General features: G+C 37.3%; 1 protein-coding gene and 18 non-coding genes across 19 annotated transcripts; 10 read left to right on the top strand and 9 right to left on the bottom strand.

Annotated features, from left to right (window-relative positions):
* The first annotated feature begins 4,872 nt into the window (after positions 1-4,872).
* Positions 4,873-4,954, top strand: Trnas-uga. Its single transcript has one exon. It is a non-coding gene; the product is annotated as a tRNA-Ser (tRNA).
* Positions 4,955-5,653: 699 nt separating this feature from the next.
* Trnas-uga lies at positions 5,654-5,735 on the bottom strand. Its single transcript has one exon. It is a non-coding gene; the product is annotated as a tRNA-Ser (tRNA).
* Positions 5,736-5,931: 196 nt separating this feature from the next.
* Trnas-uga lies at positions 5,932-6,013 on the top strand. The gene has a single exon. It is a non-coding gene; the product is annotated as a tRNA-Ser (tRNA).
* A 1,892-nt stretch (positions 6,014-7,905) lies between these two features.
* Trnas-gcu lies at positions 7,906-7,987 on the top strand. Its single transcript has one exon. It is a non-coding gene; the product is annotated as a tRNA-Ser (tRNA).
* A 329-nt stretch (positions 7,988-8,316) lies between these two features.
* Positions 8,317-8,398, bottom strand: Trnas-uga. Its single transcript has one exon. It is a non-coding gene; the product is annotated as a tRNA-Ser (tRNA).
* Positions 8,399-9,262: 864 nt separating this feature from the next.
* On the bottom strand, positions 9,263-9,344 carry Trnas-uga. Its single transcript has one exon. It is a non-coding gene; the product is annotated as a tRNA-Ser (tRNA).
* A 163-nt stretch (positions 9,345-9,507) lies between these two features.
* On the top strand, positions 9,508-9,589 carry Trnas-uga. The gene has a single exon. It is a non-coding gene; the product is annotated as a tRNA-Ser (tRNA).
* A 1,383-nt stretch (positions 9,590-10,972) lies between these two features.
* On the bottom strand, positions 10,973-11,054 carry Trnas-uga. The gene has a single exon. It is a non-coding gene; the product is annotated as a tRNA-Ser (tRNA).
* A 163-nt stretch (positions 11,055-11,217) lies between these two features.
* Positions 11,218-11,299, top strand: Trnas-uga. Its single transcript has one exon. It is a non-coding gene; the product is annotated as a tRNA-Ser (tRNA).
* Positions 11,300-11,580: 281 nt separating this feature from the next.
* Trnas-uga lies at positions 11,581-11,662 on the top strand. Its single transcript has one exon. It is a non-coding gene; the product is annotated as a tRNA-Ser (tRNA).
* Positions 11,663-12,242: 580 nt separating this feature from the next.
* Positions 12,243-12,324, bottom strand: Trnas-uga. The gene has a single exon. It is a non-coding gene; the product is annotated as a tRNA-Ser (tRNA).
* A 1,783-nt stretch (positions 12,325-14,107) lies between these two features.
* Positions 14,108-14,189, top strand: Trnas-uga. Its single transcript has one exon. It is a non-coding gene; the product is annotated as a tRNA-Ser (tRNA).
* A 902-nt stretch (positions 14,190-15,091) lies between these two features.
* Positions 15,092-21,901, bottom strand: LOC105380880 (UDP-glycosyltransferase UGT5-like). Its single transcript, XM_011550490.3, has 5 exons — positions 21,005-21,901; positions 20,745-20,843; positions 20,270-20,393; positions 16,403-16,622; positions 15,092-15,439 (listed from the first exon to the last, which is right to left on the bottom strand). Exons 1-5 carry the CDS (start codon positions 21,833-21,835, stop codon positions 15,169-15,171), a joined length of 1,545 nt encoding a protein of 514 aa, XP_011548792.3. The 5' UTR covers positions 21,836-21,901; the 3' UTR covers positions 15,092-15,168.
* On the top strand, positions 15,872-15,953 carry Trnas-uga. Its single transcript has one exon. It is a non-coding gene; the product is annotated as a tRNA-Ser (tRNA).
* Trnas-uga lies at positions 16,942-17,023 on the bottom strand. Its single transcript has one exon. It is a non-coding gene; the product is annotated as a tRNA-Ser (tRNA).
* Positions 17,639-17,720, bottom strand: Trnas-uga. Its single transcript has one exon. It is a non-coding gene; the product is annotated as a tRNA-Ser (tRNA).
* Trnas-uga lies at positions 17,884-17,965 on the top strand. Its single transcript has one exon. It is a non-coding gene; the product is annotated as a tRNA-Ser (tRNA).
* Positions 18,367-18,448, bottom strand: Trnas-uga. Its single transcript has one exon. It is a non-coding gene; the product is annotated as a tRNA-Ser (tRNA).
* On the top strand, positions 18,612-18,693 carry Trnas-uga. Its single transcript has one exon. It is a non-coding gene; the product is annotated as a tRNA-Ser (tRNA).
* Positions 21,902-22,870: the final 969 nt, after the last annotated feature.

Here is a 22,870-nt window from a genome sequence, read left to right as displayed (position 1 = left end):
ACTAGTGCTGTCATGAGTCCACCAATAGAACCGGTTGAATAATATATTATATCGCCGAAAACATGATTCAAAATTAAAAAGTAGGTACTTGAAAGAATGATTGTTTGATCGACGGCTGAATGGCGTAGTGGTTAGTGACCCTGACTGCTATTTCAATGAAACTTAGACCTGGTTTCTCATGATTCTGTTAGTTACAGTCTCAATGACGGATTTGCTGACGACGCGTTTAAGGATTATTACCCTTGTTAATTAGATGAGTCCCATGACGAAAATCTAATAGACCATTCATAAATCAAGCATTATGTGAATCATTCACTCACACTTCATTCAATATTCTGTCATATTCATTGAAATTGGTGTCTATGTCTCTATAATGTCAAACAACCTCAAACAACCAAACTTTTTGGTTTTGAGGTTGCCATGGTTACTATTTCTATCGAGGTTGTTTTTTGACATCCGTCATTGAAAATAATATCATTACGCCATGGCCATTGAAAAACAATACAACGAACTAGATGGAGTGTCAGTGCAAAAGAAAGGACTCAACAAATAACACCTCAATTTCTAAGTAAGGTCTTGTTTTAAAATATTTTGTTAGAAGATTTTTCACTTAATTCATAGTTCTCATTAAGTCATTAGGTTTAACTTCTTATATCTACTTCTGTGGTCTAGTGGTAGAAGCTCAGCTTCATCACCCAGGGATCACGGGTTCGATTTCCAGGTAGGGCCATCAATTTGTGTTTCTATATTGCGGTTCCAAGTTAGGTTAGGACATTAAATTAAATCTTTTATCTCGGTTTGACATTATACAGGGTCTTGCAAAAAGGGTATACTAAGCCAAAACCTACATGTGCAGCATGGTATATCTAAGCCTGAAACTGAAATCAGAATTTGAAAATTCGCGAAAAAAAAAATCGTTTTCCATAGAAACTTTGTTAGTCACGTGACTTTTTACTATGGTTTTTTTTTTTTCGCGTATTTCCAAATTCTGATTTCAGTTTCGGGCTTAGATATACCATGCTGCACATGTAGGTTTCGGCTTAGTATACCAATTTTGCAACACCCTGTATAAAACCCAGACAGTATTTCGCTTCATTTTTTTATGTCACACAACTATATATTGTTTATCAAAGACTCTGTTCATTTTTCCATCTTGAATCTTGACAGAATGAGTCACAAGTAAACAACCCGTTGCCTGGTTACCGGTCTTAACCAAGTCTTAGCGGAACCCCACAGCAGCAATCAAGTTTATCACCCGATCAAGGGAGTTAACCCCGTGATTTAGCATGGTGGGACACTCACTAACTTTAACGGTCCAAAATGTAACCAAACCGAGGTATTTTTAACCTAACCGAATGGTGTGAAATTAGGCCTTAGATTTCTATGTAACCAGTGAATTTGGCCCTAAGCGAAAATTAATAATAATAATCTCTCTGATGCCAGAACCATGGACATCGACAAAATAATATGTCATTTTGAAATCATGGACCGTTTCCCCTCCCTAAACTTAAAGCATTTTATCAAATTCTGTGGCTTCTGAGGCAGGCGAATGTGAGGGCGGCACGAAACGAGATTTCAAAATGTCCTCCTAGTAAAATATTATTTATTTCATGCGTAAAGTCACCGCCTGTATTGCAATCTCTTTGATTATATATAATATAATCAAAATATCCTTCCACCCTAAGGTTGTCTTTAAGCGATAAGAACACCATTTTTGCACATATTTGTTAGTAATTAAGTTTTGTAAGTTTATTTTATGTGTGTGTACAAATAAAGAATATTCTCTCTATCTATCTATCTATCTTTAATCAGTTCAATCTACAGACAGAATAGAGGTAACTAAAATTTTGTCTGTAGATCTTTTTGATTTTTATTGTTAAGTAATTTTACATAAATTCATTGATTAGAAGTTCAATGGTTATAACTGGGAAGCATTTTGCAAGTAGTCATGTAAGACACTTAAAGGGCTGTTAAGTCACTGGATAAAACCCCAAGTCGCTGTAGAATCAAACATGCAGTGGCCAGTGATAATGATGATATTTTCCTCCATGTAGATAGGTACTGTTTAATTATGTTCATGGCATTTTCTCATTTCCTATTCTTGTGACATTTGCAAATCTGTCTCTAATCAATACCAACCTCCATTTTCTCCAGCCCCCAATATCTTTTTAATTAAAACTTTTTCTTGTTTCATTACATTTACTTGATGGGAACTTTGTTTCATTACTGAATACTTGGAATAACTCTAAGTCATCTTACTCCGTTTTGTTTATTAAATGTTTCACAAAAGTTTCAGAGCCCCCAGTACTTTACAGGAAGCGGCACGTTACTAGAATATTGAACCCTTTTAGCCGGCATTCAAATTTAACTTTTCAATTAAGTACTTATCTCTTCCCTGTCGGGGCTTTTTGCTATCGATATAACATTAAGAATTCATAAAATAATCCGATTAAGTGTGTACTATGTTATATAGATTTAAATACGATACTTATATGAGATTATTTTCTAAGTATTTCTATTCTACACTCACGGGCAATGAAAAAGTTCCAGTCACAAAATACCGACACCAAACGACCCAATTTTTTTCAAACATATAAAATTTTATTACAATATTACCGTTTTTAGTTTGTTACTTATATCCTGATGATCTGTTAAATGTGCTTCAATGTTGCAGAAGGCGTTCAGGAGTAATTTGGTGATTTTCTCAGTGGAACCTTTTCATTGCCAGTGAGTGTATTTTCAATGAAACATCAGAAGTTGTTTAGACTTTAGACAGACCCCCTTAGGGACTCCTTTTTAGCTTACTAATGTAACACCCTGTATTTACAACGTGACAAATCTGCTCTCTACTCCGAACTGCAGGGCGATCACGAAAAATATAGAATCGAATTCGAATGCGACTAGTGTCAACTTGACAGCACTTTCGATAACTTTTTACCTATCGAATTGACAGTTGTCGCACTCGCATTCGATTCTATACGTTAGCTCTGTTTTTCGTGATCACCCTGCTGGTCTGTAGGTACGATATCGATAGAAAGGGTACTCTAAAGTTGCGCTAGGTATTTTGTTCATTAATTATTTAAAAGCATACCAGTTGTTTCAACTGTTTCCAAACGAAATAGTCGAAAACAGGATCTAAATAATCCATTAGGTTTCTTTGTAAATTATATACTTAAGCTTAAGGTAGGTATCACATTCGAATAGAATAAGTACTTACCTGAATTGAAAGGCAAGACACCCTTAACCATTAACCAGACATGGCTACTTTTAATTTTTCATAACCTTAATTCAATGTACAGTCAATTTTGTACTAATTAACGTACTTACATATATATCTCTCTCTCTCTCAGCCTTCTGTAGTCCACTGTTGGACATAGGCCTCTCCTAACGATCGCCACCCCAAACGGTCACCCGCCATCTGCATCCAGCGGCTTCCCGCTACCTTCCGCAGATCATCAGACCAACGGGTTGGGGGGCGACCGACACGTCGTTTGCCGACACGGGGTCTCCACTCCAGAACCTTTGTACTCCAGCGGTCGTCGGCTCTGCGGGCTACGTGGCCAGCCCTTTGCCACTTCAGCGCACTGATTGAAAACAAAAGTATTCAATCAGTGCGTGTTGCCAGTGATGACTTACGGAGCCGAGACGTGGTGCTTCACCAAAGGGCTTATCCACAAGCTCAGAGTTGCTCAGCGTGCTATGGAAAGGGCTATGTTAGGCGTGTCCCTGCGAGATAGGATTCGTAATGAAGAAATCCGCTGGAGAACTAAAGTTACCGACATAGCCAAAAGGATTAGTACATATATAAGTATAGTTATTACGGAATATACCTATTATGGGTATACGTCCGTCCAGCAAAGAGTTGTTTTCTCTTTGATTGCAAAAGGACCGAAACCCCACAACATTCACGCTCGGAATAAGTGGAAAAATCTCTTCAACCGACGTTAATTTAATGACACAGATTTAATACGTTGAAGATGTATAATTTTTGAGAAAAGAGTAAATAAAATATATATAAAAATAATGGTTTAAAAGAGGTTGTGTCAGTGAAAAAGTTGAAATTCGTATTTGTTGTAAACCTCTTGCAAACCAGCCGTAAGTTTTATGAATACGGCGGTAAAATGTAAACTTAAAATAAATGCAACATTTATAGCATCAGATTTGTTTATTAAATTTTAGCGACTCAGATTTGACGGTATAGAGTCTACCTCATTCAGGCTTCAATATCAACTCTTTCCCGACATTAATTTGGTGGCGCATCTGTCGTCGTTCATAAGGAATCTGAAAGGAAACATTCAGTGTACAGGAAGTAAAGGCCTAGCACGGGGCGCTAGTCGCGCACGTCAAGACGAGACAAAAGTTCTTCGTCGCGCTCACTCTCGTTGCCCCGCGATTCGCGAACATGCAAAAGTTTTGGCATATATTGACATGCGTGTTAACCCGGTGTTAAGTCGGATCGGTATACCTTGTGTATGCTTAGCCGCGAGCACAGGATTCGAAACCTCCGTTTACGTTGCCTATCGTCAAATGTCACTGTCAAAATGTAAGGCAAATTTGTTAGTTCCAAAAGTGGCATTTGTTTTTTCCATATGTTTGTGTAAATTCGAAAATAGTATCGAATCCTGTGCTCGCGGCTCTGGTATCAAGCTGCTGAAGACACACACGACTATAAAGAACTCTCTAGCGTGATGTATAGGCATCATTGTATGTTTGTTTTATGGTCAACATTTGTTCAAACACTGTACTTATTGCATTTTAAGTGTGTACATTGAGTAATTATATTATTAATAGTTTATTACCATTACATATTATAATAAACAACTATTATAGTGCATTTAATGTAGAATAATGTATTGAGCACCTGCATCATGAGCTGAGGTGTCCGAGTGGTTAAGGAGTTGGACTTGAAATCCAATGGGTTCTGCCCGCGCAGGTTCGAATCCTGTCCTCAGCGACTGTTGCTTTTTTATTACAAAAGCTTCGTTTGTTTAAATAGTCGTTAAATGTAAAAATGAATGGAAAACTATTTTTTTGACTGGTTTTGAGATCGACTTTCGTCGAAGAGCCTACGGTCACCAATGATGATTTAATTGCATAATAATCTAGGTGAACAGGAAGAAATACCATGATATAGCCTTCATCATTATGACGGCATAGTCCTGTTAATAAAGTTGTATTATACCTACTACTAGGTGTCCTCGCGAGCTTTGCTTCGCCTTAAAAAGTTTTCTCATGGGAATCCCGCGATAAAAAGTAGCCTGTACTAATCCAGGATGTCTGCTAACTCCATATCAAATTTCATTAATATCGGTTCAGCCGTCTTGACAGGAAGAAGTAACAAACATACACACACACACATACTCACAAACTTTCGCCTTCATAATATTAGTAGGATCTACGTGTATAGTGCTTTCGATAGAACTAAGTAGATAAAGCGTCAGCTATTTATAGCACGATTAGATGGAAATTAATTCGATGTGCCCTATCTGGAAGCATATGCTATCATACAATATATTGGGCGGAATTTTACCATTGTACGAGTCTTAGGCTAAGACTAATAAGTTCAAATGAATCAGGATGTGATGTCCGATACATTAAGAAAAATATGGGTGCAGGCTATGGTGAATTAACGAAATTACAAAAAAATGCCAGTCGCTGAGGACAGGATTCGAACCTGCGCGGGCAGAACCCATTGGATTTCAAGTCCAACTCCTTAACCACTCGGACACCTCAGCTCATGGTGCAGGTGCTCAATGATAGATACTTCAGCGATGCATTAGTTGTTTGAACAAATGGTTTTATTGAACGTTACGCATAACTTGTTTGTATACAATTTATGTTCGTACAAGTTTTACAGTTCATAATATGATTTGAATGTTATTCTAGTACTTACCTAGATCATGTGCATTTTATTGAATACCTACATTAACAGCTGAGGTGTCCGAGTGGTTAAGGAGTTGGACTTGAAATCCAATGGGTTCTGCCCGCGCAGGTTCGAATCCTGTCCTCAGCGAATGCATTTTTTTGTACATTTTGTAATAAGACCATATTTGAAACCACCACTTTCATATATTAGTTCAAGTATTGCTAGACTAACACAAAACTTAGGGTAACAAACGCTAAACGTAGGTACCTACCTATTTAAAATTGTATTAAAATTAAATTTTATATATGTCGCAGGCATCTGGTTTAATCTCCTGTTTGATTGAACCGCTAGCCCGTTCATTGGATGACGGTATTCAGTTGTATGACTAGGCCGAACGTTGATTGTACGTCACAAAACGTCCAACTAGTTAGCGGACTTAAAATCAGTCAGGTGGTGAATAAAACAAATATGGCGTCTAACAGCGAACAGAAAAAAAAAAAAAAAAAAAAAAAACACGCTCTCACGCCTTGTACAACTGTACTCCCTTGCGGGGTAGGCAGAGGTGCATTGCTGCACCCACTTTTCGCCAGAGTGTTATGTTAGTCCCAATGTAATAGGGGGCGGGCCTATTGCCATTTTACGGGCACATCCCAGACCCGAGAACAAATATCTGTGTTTAAACAAATATCTGCCCCAGCCGGGAATCGAACCCGGGACCATCGGCTCAGTAGTCAGGGTCACTAACCACTACGCCATTCGGTCGTCTGAACAGCGAACAGCTGACACAAAAAGCACTTGTATTGTTATTTTTTGCAAATAAATTAGCTTTAAAGTGCGTTATTTATGTTAAAATAGTGTGACAACATGGATTTACCTATTACTACACCGCCGGCGGATAGTTTCAAAGAAAAAAATGTGCTGAAACTGGATAATTATGAACAACAAAATCAAGGTACGTTTATTGTTATTGTTTAGTTAATTTGTGAGATAAGAGCTTTGTAACATAGTCTTTTTGTTGACTCTTGTCTGGTCATGTTCATCCTAACCAGACATTACAAAGTAGCTATACTATATCCCATTTAACGACTTCGCTGAATAACGTTTAGTCAAGATGTTGGACGTTACAGTCAACTACTTCACGAGTTGTTCTTTAGTCATTAAACTGAGTAGCGTCATCCAATGAACGGGCTAGCGGTTCAATCAAACAGGAGATTAAACCAGATGCCTGCGACATATACATCACGACAACCGAATGGCGTAGTGGTTAGTGACCCTGACTACTGAGCCGATGGTCCAGGGTTCGATTCCCGGCCGGGGCAGATATTTGTTTAAACACAGATATTTGTTCTCGGGTCTTGGATGTGCCCGTAAAATGGCAATAGGCCCGCCCCCTATTACATTGGGACTAACATACACTCTGGCGAAAAGTGGGTGCAGCAATGCACCTCTGCCTACCCCGCAAGGGTGTACATTAGTACAAGGCGTGAGTGCGTGTTTTTTTTATTATTTTTTTTATATATATACATCATTACAGTGCCACAAACTTATCTGTTCCGGTCAGAGCTCACGTAAATGTCTAATACTTCTTAATTCTATAAGATTTTAAGTTTGCAAGTAGTGGTAATTCACTCTTGTGGTTTTAATAAACCCATCTAATCTATATCAATATATAATTCATTAGTAAGTAATGAGATATGGATCAACTTAGTTCGCTCTCACCGGAACAGATAAGTTTGTGGCACTATACTAACTGAAAGACGTTTGACAGGCGACTAAAATACGTGTAGCGTTTAGTGAAATTCCACTTTTAGGGCTGATTTTTCAATAGCCAGATTAAAGTTATCAGGAGAATAATTCTGATACTGTCGCGTCTGAATGTTTGTATTAGACAGTGACAGCAACAATTTCATTCGACAGATAACATTTATAGTTGCATAAAATATCCCCTCTTTTAATATAATTCAATAAAAGTTGCAAGGAGATTTCTCTCATAGATTTCTATCGATGTGGAAGGTTTAATTTGCATGATGCATTAACAAGACGAGGTGGCCGAGTGGTTAAGGCGTTGGACTGCTAATCCAATGTGCTCTGCACGCGTGGGTTCGAATCCCATCCTCGTCGACATACCTATTTTGCATTAATTGTGTGTCAATTAAACTATTTAACAGCATGTAACCGCTATAATCCTACTAAAGAAATATAGTACTGGATAGACTGATATTAAATTTATTAATAATAAAATATTCTGAACCATTTCTTTTAAAAAATCAAAAAATATGTAGAAAACTTGCACCCTGGATTAACACATAAGTAAGCTGTTTTTATCCCGGAATTCCCACAGGAGAGCCTTTTAAGGCGAAGAGAAGTTTGCGTGAAAGAGCTATTGTGTTATCTTAGTGTTATATTGTAGTAGTAGTTCTAAACTTCCGATGAACCAAAAAAAACACAGTCGCTGAGGACAGGATTCGAACCTGCGCGGGCAGAACCCATTGGATTTCAAGTCCAACTCCTTAACCACTCGGACACCTCAGCTCATGATGCAAGTGGTACATTAAGCATTTGCCTACCTGCATAATTTGTAAATATTACTAACATTTGTTCAAACAGTTTTTGCAATAAATGCAATCTTGATAGTTTTATCTTCGTGGTTGCATTGAGCACATTACATACGTAACATTCTTCATAAAACTAAAACGCGTGTCGCAAAAGCTCCACACTTCTGAGAGCTTTTTTAAAAAGTCTACTCAATCTAATTGCACAGAATGACTATTTACATATAGATTGCTTCTCAGCCTTAGCCGTCCACTATCGGTGGATATCTCTAGACTCTCCAGGCTGCACTACAATCAGACAGGGGAATTGAAGTCTACTGGTATAGATTGGCTAATAAAGGTCTTGAAATTATGCAGCTAGACTGTAAAAGATTGCTGCTATCGCTCTACCGTCTTTAGAGCCTGTTTCACAATGCCTGAATAATGACTACATATGGGATAAAAGACATTCTGTTTTGTACAGTGACAGCATGTATTTTTATCACACAGGTAGCCTTCCAACCAGATATTGTGAAACAAGCCCCTAAACTAAACTGAGCTTCAGTCCAGCCAAACATCAGTAAGATTCATACAAGTGATGGCTGTTTTGAAAGATCTATTGCGTTGCTTGATTATTAATGAGTATTGTAAGATAGTGGCACCGTTGCTAAGGTTTTAAATTTGAAAAATATTTTCAAACTTAATTAAATTTTCATTCAGAGTAAATCTTTAGACAATGAGTCTTCATAAAATAAATGAGTATTAAATAGGTAGTTAGGTACCTTGGTGCAACTGTGCGTTATAGTTATTTCATTACTAAAATTTTATTATGGGCATGCATTTCCACCTCAAAAAAAAAGTTTATCGCTGAGGACAGGATTCGAACCTGCGCGGGCAGAACCCATTGGATTTCAAGTCCAACTCCTTAACCACTCGGACACCTCAGCTCATGGTGTAAGTGGTACATTAAGCATTTGCCTAACTGCATAATTTGTAAATATGAAGGCAATTAATTACTGACTAATTTAAAACATTTGTTCAAACAGTTGATGCAATAACTGCATAATAGTTAATTCATCTTGGTGGTTGCATTCAGCATCTGCATCATAAGCTGAGGTGTCCGAGTGGTTAAGGAGTTGGACTTGAAATCCAATGGGTTCTGCCCGCGCAGGTTCGAATCCTGTCCTCAGCGACTATTTCTTTTTAGGTCATTTCAGTAAATTAAGTATATTAAACTATATGATAGATGCTCTTTTAGTGCATGTAATTAATAATCTATTGCACATTTATTGAGCGAAAAAAATAGTAGTTTTTCCGCCGTCGTTGGAGGGAAAATTGCGTAGAAGCGAGGCCCCATTGCTTCGGTGCGTCGCCGCTCTGCATTATTTGGGTTCATCCTTACTAATATTATAAATGCGAAAGTAACTGTGTCTGTCTGTCTGTCTGTCTGTCTGTCTGTTACTCTTTCACGCCAAAACTACTGAACGGATTTGTATGAAATTTGGTACACATATGGTCTAGACCCTGGGAAAGAACATAGGCTACTTTTTATCCCGGAATTCCCACGGGAAAACTTTATAAGGCGAAGCGAAGCGCGCGGGAACAGCTAGTAACATAAAAAATATATAAGGTGGGGTAAGACTAACATAGTGATGATTAATACAAACATATAGAAAAGAAACAAAATTAACGTTGCATTCACAAACATTCGGAAAGGTAATTGTGCATAATTTTGCAGGGAGGTAGGAATAGGAGAGAGTGGGTAATCATTTTTGTCATACAGTTCCCCAGAAACATGTTTCTAACACCTGAATTGGGGCAAGACTACCATAATAATTTGTCTAGCCACATTTGGACTGATAACCCCGGTGATTGTCTTACTTATGTTAGAAATAAACCGCTGCGTATATGGCGATGTACCGCAGCAGTGATTCTCGCCCTAAGGTCAGGAGGGCTACTCTATATTCGGTCGAATGGCCTAGTGGTTAGTGGCCCTGACTGCTATGCCGAAGGTCCCGGGTTCGATTCCCGGCTGGGGCGGATATTTGTTTAAAGACAGATATTTGTACTCGGGTCTTGGGTGTTGTTATTTATATTTAGTATCTATCTATCTATGTATGTATTTGTGTAGATATATATATCAGCTGTCCGACACCCATAACACAGGTTCTGCCTAGCTTGGGGTCGGATGGCCGTGTGTTAGATGTCCCCACATATTTATTATTATTATTTATTATTATTTTTACTTACTGACGAAAAATGTGCGAACGAGAGTCGTGGGTGGGTCGCGCAGCAGCACTACGAAACTTAGTTTTTTAGTTAAGTAACTTAAACTTAGTTTAGTAGTTTTCGTCATTCACCATCCAGAGCCTAGGTGAATATTATAGAATACTAGCTGTTCCCGCGCGTTTCGCTTCGCCTTCACCTTACAGTATCTTATCGAAGTTGCTATTGCATAGTCGAAAATTATTTCTGTGGTAGACATATTCCTACTCGATTGCTGCAATGATAATTTTGGATTAACTAAATGACTTCAAACTTTGACGTAACATATTACTTACAAAAAAAAGCCAGTCGCTGAGGACAGGATTCGAACCTGCGCGGGCAGAACCCATTGGATTTCAAGTCCAACTCCTTAACCACTCGGACACCTCAGCTCATGATGCAGATGCTGAATGCAACCACCAAGATGAATGAACTATTATGCAGTTATTGCAACAACTGTTTGAACAAATGTTTTAAATTAGTCAGTAATTAATTGCCTTCATATTTACAAATTATGCATTAAGGCAAATGCTTAATGTACCACTTACATCGTGAGCTGAGGTGTCCGAGTGGTTAAGGAGTTGGACTTGAAATCCAATGGGTTCTGCCCGCGCAGGTTCGAATCCTGTCCTCAGCGATAAACTTTTCTTTTGAGGTGGAAGTGCATGCCCATAATTTTAGTAATGAAATACCTAACTCACAGTTGCACCAAGGTACCTAACTACCTATCTAATACTCATTTATTTTATGAAGACTCATAGTCTAAAGATTTACTCTAAATGAAAAATTCTGCATACGCCAACTTGCAGAGTTTGCAAATATACAAGCACTTAGAAAACATTTGTTCAAACAGGTGTTGCAATAGAGGCACTACTACTTCGACAGATCGTATCATTCTATTGAACACCTGTATCATGAGCTGAGGTGTCCGAGTGGTTAAGGAGTTGGACTTGAAATCCAATGGGTTCTGCCCGCGCAGGTTCGAATCCTGTCCTCAGCGATAAAATCACAATATTTTTTTTACATTACATTAAAATAAAAGCGTTGCGTTTTTCGCAACATAAATATGTCGTTCTGGCCACCTATTAAATTAAGTTTTGAGCAGAAAATATTTTGACCTTATTTTTTATTGTTAAATATTGTAAAAATTTAAATTCTAAACAAAACTTTGCACTCAAAGTGGCAGCATAGGCAGCCTTTTCGTGGAAGCCTCCCGTTATTGCCAAATATTCCTGCCAGGAAGGGCGAAAACATTCTGTAATGGACCAGACTAATTAAATCTCTCTCCCCCGTGAACTTTACCCTTCTGTACATTTGCGTCTAATACTAGGTACTTTTTGTCTCTGTTGAATGAAATTAAATATTCGTCGCGGAGTAAAATGTGTCTCTGCAAAACGGTAGAACCGATTTTGACAAAACTTTAGGTAGGCACTTATCAAAGGGTGCTAAGAACATTTTTGTGTCATAAATAGACATACCATAGGTAACCGATTAATTATCTACAATAACGAGTGTTGCGACTTGCGACCAAACGCTCCTAGAGGTATTTTAACGCAACATAAAAAAATATATTGTTTTCTCGCTGAGGACAGGATTCGAACCTGCGCGGGCAGAACCCATTGGATTTCAAGTCCAACTCCTTAACCACTCGGACACCTCAGCTCGTGATGCAGGTGCTCAATAAAATAACAACATTCACTATTTTTTTCATACAATTAGATTATATTTGCACATATGTTACTTGTTTACATATTAACTTACCTATCACAACTTACGAAACACACTGTCGAAATAGTTTTAATATCAAACGTTGTGTGTCATTGAAATAACAGTGCGTTTCTAGAGTAAGTATATGCTACTTTGGGAAATCTGATGATAAAATGTCTATACGTATTTTTAAATTAAACTACCTATATATGTATTTTAAAATTAACCTGACACAAATGTTACTTATAAGTATTTACATATAGCTCTGTAGTAGCTTATTAATCCAACCTACTTTATATACAATCTAAGCGAACCCGCAAATTCATAAGACGTTTATTGACCAAGCCGTATTTGATTAGAGCCTAGTTGTGGGCCAAGAAACACAAGATTAACTAACCGACCCGCTGATATTTATCAATTAAGGAACATCCTAAACAAACTGACAATCAGCGAAATACCAACTATTTGCCAAAGATTTATTATGGAGGAAGTGATACAGATAGGTAGGTATATGTACCTCTAGGACCATACAGTACATAAGGAAGCCGAAAGAAGGTGACTCAGGGGTCAGGGGTTTTTAAATAGCTTTTATTCTAGGACTTTTGATTAGCAAAAAAAATATTCATCTCGCCATAGTTAACACACATGTTTAACCGAGTAAGTTTCTATAGGTGATATGGCTTTTAATTCGTTTTTACTCCAGATTTTAGGTACTTATAGCCAGCACTCACCAGCGAAAATACTATAATTTTAAGATCGATGAAAGAAAAACCTACCTGCATTACCGCTATTACATCCTTGACATAGTTCTATTTCTCTTGCTACAATACAAATAAGTTACAGAATAATTGTGTGTCTTTGAAGCTCAGGTAAGTTTATAATTGAACAAGGAACTTACAAGTTTGACGATGGCGGTCCTGAATTTCGATAACTACTCGCTATTACGCAAGGTTCTATTTGACAGCATCAATGATTTCAAAATAAGGATACGCCCGTCAGAACGTTTTGTCAAAAGAAAATGGTACCCGCGCGCTGGCCCTAATTCATACAAATTATGACAGATATATGAGATTTTAGGGCCAACGCGAGGGTGTCATTTTCTAGTGCGGTTGGGCCTGTCCTTACGCTAGTAATATATAAGTCAATGGACAGCATTCAATTTCGTCGGGGCCAACTCTGACAGATCAAACTACTTTCAGTTTCAATAACTCAATGATCTATCTATAACATAAAAGTAAATAAACTAATGTACCTATCAATCTATAATGTAGTCCTACAAGGTTACTTTTACCACAGAAACAATGCGTAGTACGTAAAAAAAACTTCCCAGGGTATTACAGGCAAAAGTGGTAAAGTATAGTTACCTTAATCGAAAAGGGTATATAGTTTACCCCCTTTTCAAATGTTTTAAAAATGCAAGAATTTTTTTTTTTCCTATAATCAGCAAAACTATATAATCAGGTATACTATGTATGTATATATAGGCTATCGATGTGGTTACTATGACCAAAAACATCCACTATTTTAGAAACTTCTAACTTCGTATGACCTATATTATTGTATAGAACACCACCTAAGTACATAACTCATTATTATCATAAATAAAGTACATAATTACATAATAGCAAGTTAATTATTTATTCAGTTGATACCAAGAAAAATAAGACAATACATATTAATTAACAGCGATAACAGTGTTTATGATAAGAGAACATTAGTTTAGTGATAATATTTAACAGCTGAGGTGTCCGAGTGGTTAAGGAGTTGGACTTGAAATCCAATGGGTTCTGCCCGCGCAGGTTCGAATCCTGTCCTCAGCGTAAAACATACCTACTTTTTGTTTCCTTTTTTAAATAGTTGGACCAACTTATGTAAGTATAACTAATCCTAATTATCTTCTAATTTCGGCTAACTACAACAAGGACTTATAAATGCATAACAAAAGTTGTCCGATCGTCAATTTGGCAAGGTTCCATCTGCCCCACTACATGATGAAACTTATTACTTTGTGCCCCTACATTCATGTCACGATTCCCGGCCCTCGTCAAAGTTTAGTAAACACCGTGTTTACGACTGCTTGTAATTACATTTTTTTTTTTTAACCAGAATATACTATTCTATTTATTCATAAAAACATATAAGTCACAAACATGCATTATATCCACTAGAAGTTTCGTCAAAAAAAATTAATAATAATTATAATAAACCTACAAATATACTTACTACTTACTTATATAACTAACTAATCAAAAATACCCCTCCGAGCCACACCCGACCCAAAGGTAAAAGGTGTAATTACATAGTTAGCTACTTATAGTTAGTGACTTTGATTAACAATATATGTACGAAGAAGATGGAGTCACTGCAAAAGAAACGTCTTGACAAATCCTGACAACACCCCGCTTCTACCACTGAGGTCTTATTTTGAATTAGTTCGGTTCGATTTGTGACTTTATTCATTGAAAGAAGAAAGAAAGAAAGAATATTTATTTATTTCTCACACACACAGAAACAACACATACATTTACAAGAAAAAGGTTATAAAGTATATAAAAAAAATAAGTAATAAAAAGCATGAATGTTGCTTCTCGGTGCTGAAATGGGTTCTAGTTCAGCTTGATGCTATGGCAGGTATACTAAACCGTACATAGGTTTTCATTGGTACAATGGTTGTCATTAAAATGGTTAGACAGCAAACAAAATGCGATGTGGACAGTTTTAAATTAAATAGGCGGCCATATTTCATGCACTTATTTTATAAGTATTTGTCATTATTTAATCATAATTATAAAATTTACCCTAACTCTGCTTAACCTTACTACGCTTCCACTTTAGCACCAATTTCACAACCACCACCACTTTAGCCAACAGCACTACAACAACAGCAGAAATAACCCCTAAGACGTCGAGCATGAGAAACTCAGCCCAGGAGATGTTGGCTGCGGGGGAGCGCAGGTGCTTTGCCCCTCCGTGTCTGAGGGTGTACTCCGCCCACCACACGGCTCGGGAGAGGGGGGGTTGGGGCTGGTCTAGCATAAGACTGCGGAGATGCACCAGGTTTGTGTGGTAACTGGAGGGAAAATTCGTAAAGGATAAGATGAGATATTCTTTACCTATTTGTTTGTACACAAAAAACACCTAAAAATACAAAATAAATTAAAATATGGAATACTATTTACCTAGAAAGAGGGTGGTATAGTTTCACTATAAAACATTCTGAAATAACCTATACACATATGTGTAAAAAAGATACTCGCTGAGGACAGGATTCGAACCTGCGCGGACAGAACCCATTGGATTTCAAGTCCAACTCCTTAACCACTCGGACACCTCAGCTCATGATGCAGGTGCTCAATGTTATATACTCACCCTATTTCATAGCCTTACAAAAACTGTTTGAACAAATGGTTTTTAAAAGTTAACAATACCCACTTCATAATAGAACTTCAATATTATTCTAGTACCTAGATCATGTGCATTTTATTGAACACCAGCACCATGAGCTGAGGTGTCCGAGTGGTTAAGGAGTTGGACTTGAAATCCAATGGGTTCTGCCCGCGCAGGTTCGAATCCTGTCCTCAGCGACTATCTCTTTTATATAGGAGGCTCCGGAAATGCAATCTTGAATGTTGTATCGCAAGACATTACCAATCCTTTTTACAAGCATTGGATATCTGTTCATCAGGACGCGAATCGTAAATGACTGTCTTTTGCAAGTGACTAGTATAACCCTATACATTATATTGGTTATTTGCAAAAGACCTTAGACTTAGATTTTAGATTTTTTATTGTAGCTAGTTTTAAGACAATATGGGTACTGCATTACCTGAAATAAATGACTATTTATTTATTATTATTATTTATAGTTAATTTCAGGAAATTTTATTTTGATCTCTCTTGATGTCGCCTGAGTCATACCCTTTCCCATATATAGGTAAATAGTCTTCCATATTTCATGTGACTGTATGCATCCCAAATAAACAATATTAACTAAGAGAATAACCGATTTCGTCCACATCCATCAGATACCCACCTTTCATCTCCAATAACTGTCTTCACCGAATCCTCAAGCACCTCTTCAGTAATAATTTCCAACTCCAGCTTCAGGCCTATCCCGTGGTGGACATACTTTTCTGCGTTGTACCACTGGTCCCCTAGCATTGGGAAGGCTATGAGGGGTACTGCGGCCGATATCGCCTCGTCCGTGGACTGCAAGCCACCTTGTGTGATGAAGAGTTTTACGTTTGGATGCCCTGAAACGGTTAAAGTGGTGGATTGTTCAGATAAGGCTATGGGAATATGGATAACACATTGTTTTGAAGTTTAACCCGTTGAGTTACGGGTGAAAACTGATGAAAAAAGTAGCGGTGCCCTAAAAGTGTTATGCTTTATAGTGGCTCTACAGGCAGACACGTTCATTAAGAACCTTCTTTCAATGGCAGTTACGGAATATTCACTGACTTAAAAAGGTGTAGTACCTATTCCTAAAGGAAGTGACTCAAGTGTCTTATATCAAGTTCAATTATTGTATTTTCAGAAGTTACTGCGATATGTACATAAAAAAGAGAATTTCGCTGAGGACAGGATTCGAACCTGCGCGGGCAGAACCCATTGGATTTCAAGTCCAACTCCTTAACCACTCGGACACCTCAGCTCACGATGTAAGTGGTACATTTAGCATTTGCCTACCTGTATAATTTGCAAATATGAAGGCAATTACTCCGTTATTTGAAAACATTTGTTTATACAGTTGTAATAAATGCACTTTCTATTTAAATTGAATAATGATCATGGAGGTTGCATTCAGCACCTGCATCATGTGCTGAGGTGTCCGAGTGGTTAAGGAGTTGGACTTGAAATCCAATGGGTTCTGCCCGCGCAGGTTTGAATCCTGTCCTCAGCGTCTTTCTATTTTGTTTACGTAAGTTAAGCATGCATAGATTTCAAAGTTTTGTAATAATTATCATTTAAGGCCTTACCACATAAACTATGGCAGGTATATTTAACAAGTGTTTAGCGCTGTCAAACGCCTACAAAATCTGTCAAATTTTGATTTAAACAATTGGTAAACGGTGTTTAATGTTTTTGTGGTAGTACAATTTACACGCACTGCGTTTTTTCTAACGCGACCTTTTTGTCACATAAATATACCATAATATTAGTTTGTATAAATTAAAATAATATCGTTATTTGGATAATAATTGATGAAGCTAGGTACTAAAATGTTGCATCAAAACAAACGTTACTTTCGTTAGCAAAAAGCTTCAATCGCTGAGGACAGGATTCGAACCTGCGCGGGCAGAACCCATTGGATTTCAAGTCCAACTCCTTAACCACTCGGACACCTCAGCTCATGATGCAGGTGCTGAATGCAACCTCCATTATCATTTTATCCATTTTAAATAGAAAGTGCATTTATTGCAACTGTTTAAACAAATGTTTTCAAATAACTGAGTATATATATTTGCAAATTATGGAGTTAGGCAAATGCTTCATGTAACACATACATCACGAGCTGAGGTGTCCGAGTGGTTAAGGAGTTGGACTTGAAATCCAATGGGTTCTGCCCGCGCAGGTTCGAATCCTGTCCTCAGCGACTTTCTATTTTTGTTTACGGTAGTAACGTATGTATAAGTCTTCTATCATTGCAACATCCACTTCGATTTTACCTTATTACATAAAAGGGTTCTAGGGATTATATTGTTTTCTCTGTAAAGGTGTAAGAACTCTGCACCTGTATCTCTCTAATTAATTCCTATAAACACTACCATTAATCCCTGCTCAGCTAGGTTCTTAATTCATCGTCGTAGGCACCAAAGTCAAGTTCAAAACATGAGTTTATCATATATTTTTACATTGACGTTTACAAGACTCAACGACGATTTATTTACAAAATCACATAGCAGTATGGACAAAAAAAGTCTTTGGGTTAGGGCTATTTAACTAATGCACTGTATCAAAAAACAAACGTAACTTTCGTAAGCAAAAAGCAACAGTCGCTGAGGACAGGATTCGAACCTGCGCGGGCAGAACCCATTGGATTTCAAGTCCAACTCCTTAACCACTCGGACACCTCAGCTCATGATGCAGATGCTGAATGCAACCACCAAGATGAATTAACTATTATGCAGTTATTGCAACAACTGTTTGAACAAATGTTTTAAATTAGTCAGTAATTAATTGCCTTCATATTTACAAATTATGCAGTTAGGCAAATGCTTAATGTACCACTTACACCATGAGCTGAGGTGTCCGAGTGGTTAAGGAGTTGGACTTGAAATCCAATGGGTTCTGCCCGCGCAGGTTCGAATCCTGTCCTCAGCGACAATCTCTTTTTTAAGCCATTTCAGCAAATTAAATAATTGAACTCGGTTCTCGCTATCTTTTGTGAACTATAGATAAGTAGAATATTAAATTTTGCTCTAATTTCAAAAAGTCCTAGAGCAAATGTTGTTATTCAAACCTAGACCTAGCGTTATTTTGACTAATCTCTAATCTTTACGAGTAATCTCACGGAATTCTGACAGTTATCAATTTTTGACATGTCAGAGATCACAAACCTTTTTTGGCTGGGTACTTTTTTTCAATACGAGTCTGAACATCAGTTGCATCCGGACAATTTTCTATATTATATTTTTAAATATTTAGAATGATGGTCTTTACGTTAGGCGCAAAAGAACCACGAGGACGCTTCTTTCTGGGAGAGAGAAAGTCTGACTCTTGTGCTCTATCAGATGGGGCCGCTTCCTGGGAAGGGCCAGGTTGTGGCTCCATAACGTTTATAAAAATCAACAAACTATCACAACGCGAAAGTTCAACGATAAGAAACCGGCCAAGTGCCAGTTGGACTCGCGCACTGAGGGTACTTACCTGAGATATTTTTCCTTTTAATTTCATCATTATGTACATATGAATATTATGTTATACCTATATGAAATATTAGCTTGATATCTTTAACCGTTTCTGAGAAAAAGGGTGATGACAGACAGATGGACAACAATAAGGGTTCCTTTTTTCCTTTTCAGGTACGGAACTCTAAAAAAGAATAGTAACAATTGGATCAATCGTTTCCAGATATTCGTGGACAAACATACATACCAACAAACATATAAACATACTTATACAATAAAACATTTCATATTTGTTTATTAGGCTTAATGGATTGTCATATGTTAATATGGTGCAGTTCCAATAATCTTACATAGGTACCTATATACCGATCATATTATGTACTTACCGAATTGAGAATCTTTTATTTGAATTCGATTAAAAAGGTTTGTTATCCCTGAATTTAGTAGCAAGTGATGCCATGCTAAATAATAAAATAAAGTAATTAAAATTAATTCGATACAATGGTCGTGTGTCGTGATTTTACTTAATATTATAAATGCGAAAGTTTGTGAGTATGTGTGTATGTATGTATGTATGTGTGTACCTTTGTTACTTCTTCACGTCAAAACAACTGAACCGATTTTAATGAAATTTGGAATGGAGTTAGCCGACACCCTGGATTAACACATAAGCTATTAACACACACATACTCACAAACTTTCGAATTCCGTGATACAAAGTAGCCTTTTTATCGCGGAATTCCCACGGGAAAACTAATTAAGGTTAAGCGAAGCTCGTGTCAACAGCTAGCATTGAAATATTTGTTATTTATGTATTACCTACTTCACTTGAGCAAGTAAATATTTAGATTTATGTTTTTCTATGAAAACATTAAAAAAAATATTGCCCTTAAATGGATCAAAATTTTACCTTTTTTCGGTAAAGAGCTTTTTTAGTGGTATCAGTAATGAAATGTCAGAATTCCGCGGAATAAAAAATTAGAGTATAGGTACACACAAGTGTGCAGATTAAGATAAGTAGCAACTTATGATGAGCTTATGGTACTTACTGAGCACATCTGACTGCGGCACCCATTTGTAGATCCTGACGTTGCCGGGCCGGCCCGGGAGCTCATCCTGGTCCCACTTCCAGATCACGTCGTAGGGCAGCCGGCTGAATACTTTGCAGAACACCTGGAAGTGTATGATGATGAAGGTTAATACAATGACCCACTTTCGGCTTAGTATACCACTTTTGCAACACCATATACTATATACTTAGCTACTTTTTTATAGTTTATATAATAATAATTATTATAGTCTTAAAGATTATCTTTGTCATGGTGCAGGGTTCAATATTATTATTATGACTGTACTTATACCGTTCAATCAAGTGTTGTATGACGCACTATCCATAGTGGCAATGTAATTAAAATACACATCATTATGTACCTGATTGTAATAACTTTGTAACTCGACGTTATTATGTTTTTGCCATATTTTTTTACATATAATCGAGTACTCTCTACAAGTCGTGAATCCTACCTGAATTCTCTCAGGAGGCAGCTGCGAGGGAATCACATTGGTGCCGAAGCTCATGTATATGACACCGTGCTTTGAATTGTCCAGCAGTTGCTTCAGATCCTGGATCAAACAAACCAACATTATTTTTTAGTAAATTTTGCAATAAATGATGTTCCGGATTTCGGATGCAATTACACGTATTTGGGTTAGCTGTATGGGTAAAGATTGATTAAGTATGTATGTTACCACTATAATTAATATAACACTAATGAAAGGCTTACCTCTGGCAGCTCCTTATGAGGTTTTTGCGGTAGACCTCCCATATGTATCACATTCGGAGGCACCGCTCGGTTCCCCTCCCAAATAGGATGTACGTTCAAAAACAACATATCCACATTATCAGCCAGTTCAGCCACGGTCGGGGCTTCAGGGCCGAACTGCCTTTTAATCATCTCGTTTTCGAAATCCTCATTTCGCCTCCAAATGTAGTGAATTCGAAGGTCATCGTACGCTCCTGAAATTTTCTCCCAAACTGTCAAGTTGTAGATCTTATTCCGTGTCCATTCCGGATACAATATAGGATGAGCTGGTGACCCAAAGACCTGGTAATTCGGTGGCACAGCCATGAAAGAACTGACCTGTATAACCGGTGCTTTGAACACATGGGACATGATCAGGGCAGGCCTGGCACACGCTTCAACCAAAATCAGGTCGAATTTCGTTTTGCTCTTTATCAACTCTTGCACTTCTTTTGTTTCGATTTGTTTTTCGATTAACTTTGCATTTATTTTTATTGCCAGCTCAATGAGGGTAATTGGATCATCAGTTTTTCCGTCGACAGTGTTGAGGACTTCTGTTCTCCAGATTCGGTAGGACTCATCATGTAGGTCAATTTCTCTGATATTCGCTGGGGTCTCTCCAGGTTTGAAAGCTGGATCTGTTGTGAGGATGACCAGGTCATGTCCTCTCTTAGCTAGCTCTTGAGTCAAAGGTCTAAACACTACCTGATGACTCACGGAGGGTGTTGGAAATACTCCTAGGATCCTTGCACTGTTTGTAGGGAATACTAAACTCACAGCAACACTCGCAAATAGATAGTATAGAATTATCATTTTACTATTTACAGTATCGTGTTCGTATTATAGGTCAATTCTATCTGGAGTGTGGTGGTTATCTGGTCTTGATGACACTAGGGTATAGGTAATATAAGTACTTAGGTATATCTACACTCTCGTGACATTACTCGGCAGATTGTGGTGATTTGCTGATAATTATACACATTTAATGACCTTGGCACTTGACTGTAAACTGTATGCGCTTGTTAATACTGTTTTCCTATAATTATATCTATATTTCAAATAGGCACCAACTAAAATTAAACAAATACAATACAAAGTTTATATTTCCTTTCCATTTATTCCTTTGATTACCATAAACATTACCAATAAATTACGGTTTCCATTCAAATTAAAACTTACTCCGCTGCACCTAGCCAGAGTTTTCAGTCCATTAGCTGAAATAACGAATTTATTAATACAATTAAAACAAATATATTAATTAAGCCCCCCAGAAAATGTACAGCAGAGATAAAAGACGAGCAAGCTAAAAGTTTAGATTCAAATTTGGAATTTTCTTCCTCCAACTCTGCTGCAAACAACTTCCATCTCTTGCTGTATAGAAACAAAGATTAACATTGCAAAACAACTATTGTAACGTGTAGAATACTTACGTAATGTAAGATGAGGGAAATTTACAACACCCGAAGCGCCCTTTGTAATGGCGCCTATACTTTATGTGTAACTTGATTATAATTCCCTTTAATTTACTGTGTTTTATCATTCGCAGGGTCGCAGTGATGGGATCTTTTGATATTCTATTGATAAATAGGAAAGTAACTTTATGAATTTTGAATACCTACTGCACTGCTTTATTTAGAGAGTCTAGTAGTTTACATCGCTTTATAATAGTTAAAAAAAAACATATATTTTTTTGCTTTTGGCCAGCGACAGCAAAATTTAAACGTTTTTGTGGCCCTTAAAAAAATGTTGAGTACCAGGGGTCTAGGTAGTGTTGGGTATTGGCAATAATTATTCTTGCTCTTGGCGTATCGATGATAATACTATTAGTCTATGCCCTAATGAATCAGT

The sequence above is a fragment of the Plutella xylostella genome, chromosome 18 (assembly GCF_932276165.1).
Source record: "Plutella xylostella chromosome 18, ilPluXylo3.1, whole genome shotgun sequence".
Classification (NCBI taxonomy): Eukaryota; Metazoa; Arthropoda; class Insecta; order Lepidoptera; family Plutellidae; genus Plutella; species Plutella xylostella.
This window is presented reverse-complemented; position numbering and strand designations above follow the sequence as displayed.

Bases quoted from the DNA above. Each gene is read 5' to 3' on its own strand.
- LOC105380880 (XM_011550490.3), bottom strand. From the start codon at position 21,835: ATGATAATTCTATACTATCTATTTGCGAGTGTTGCTGTGAGTTTAGTA. The intron at 20,844-21,004 runs GTAAGCCTTTCA...TGTTTGATCCAG, and splicing joins CTCATAAGGAGCTGCCAGAG to GATCTGAAGCAACTGCTGGA. The intron at 20,394-20,744 runs GTAGGATTCACG...ATACACTTCCAG, and splicing joins TGCCTCCTGAGAGAATTCAG to GTGTTCTGCAAAGTATTCAG.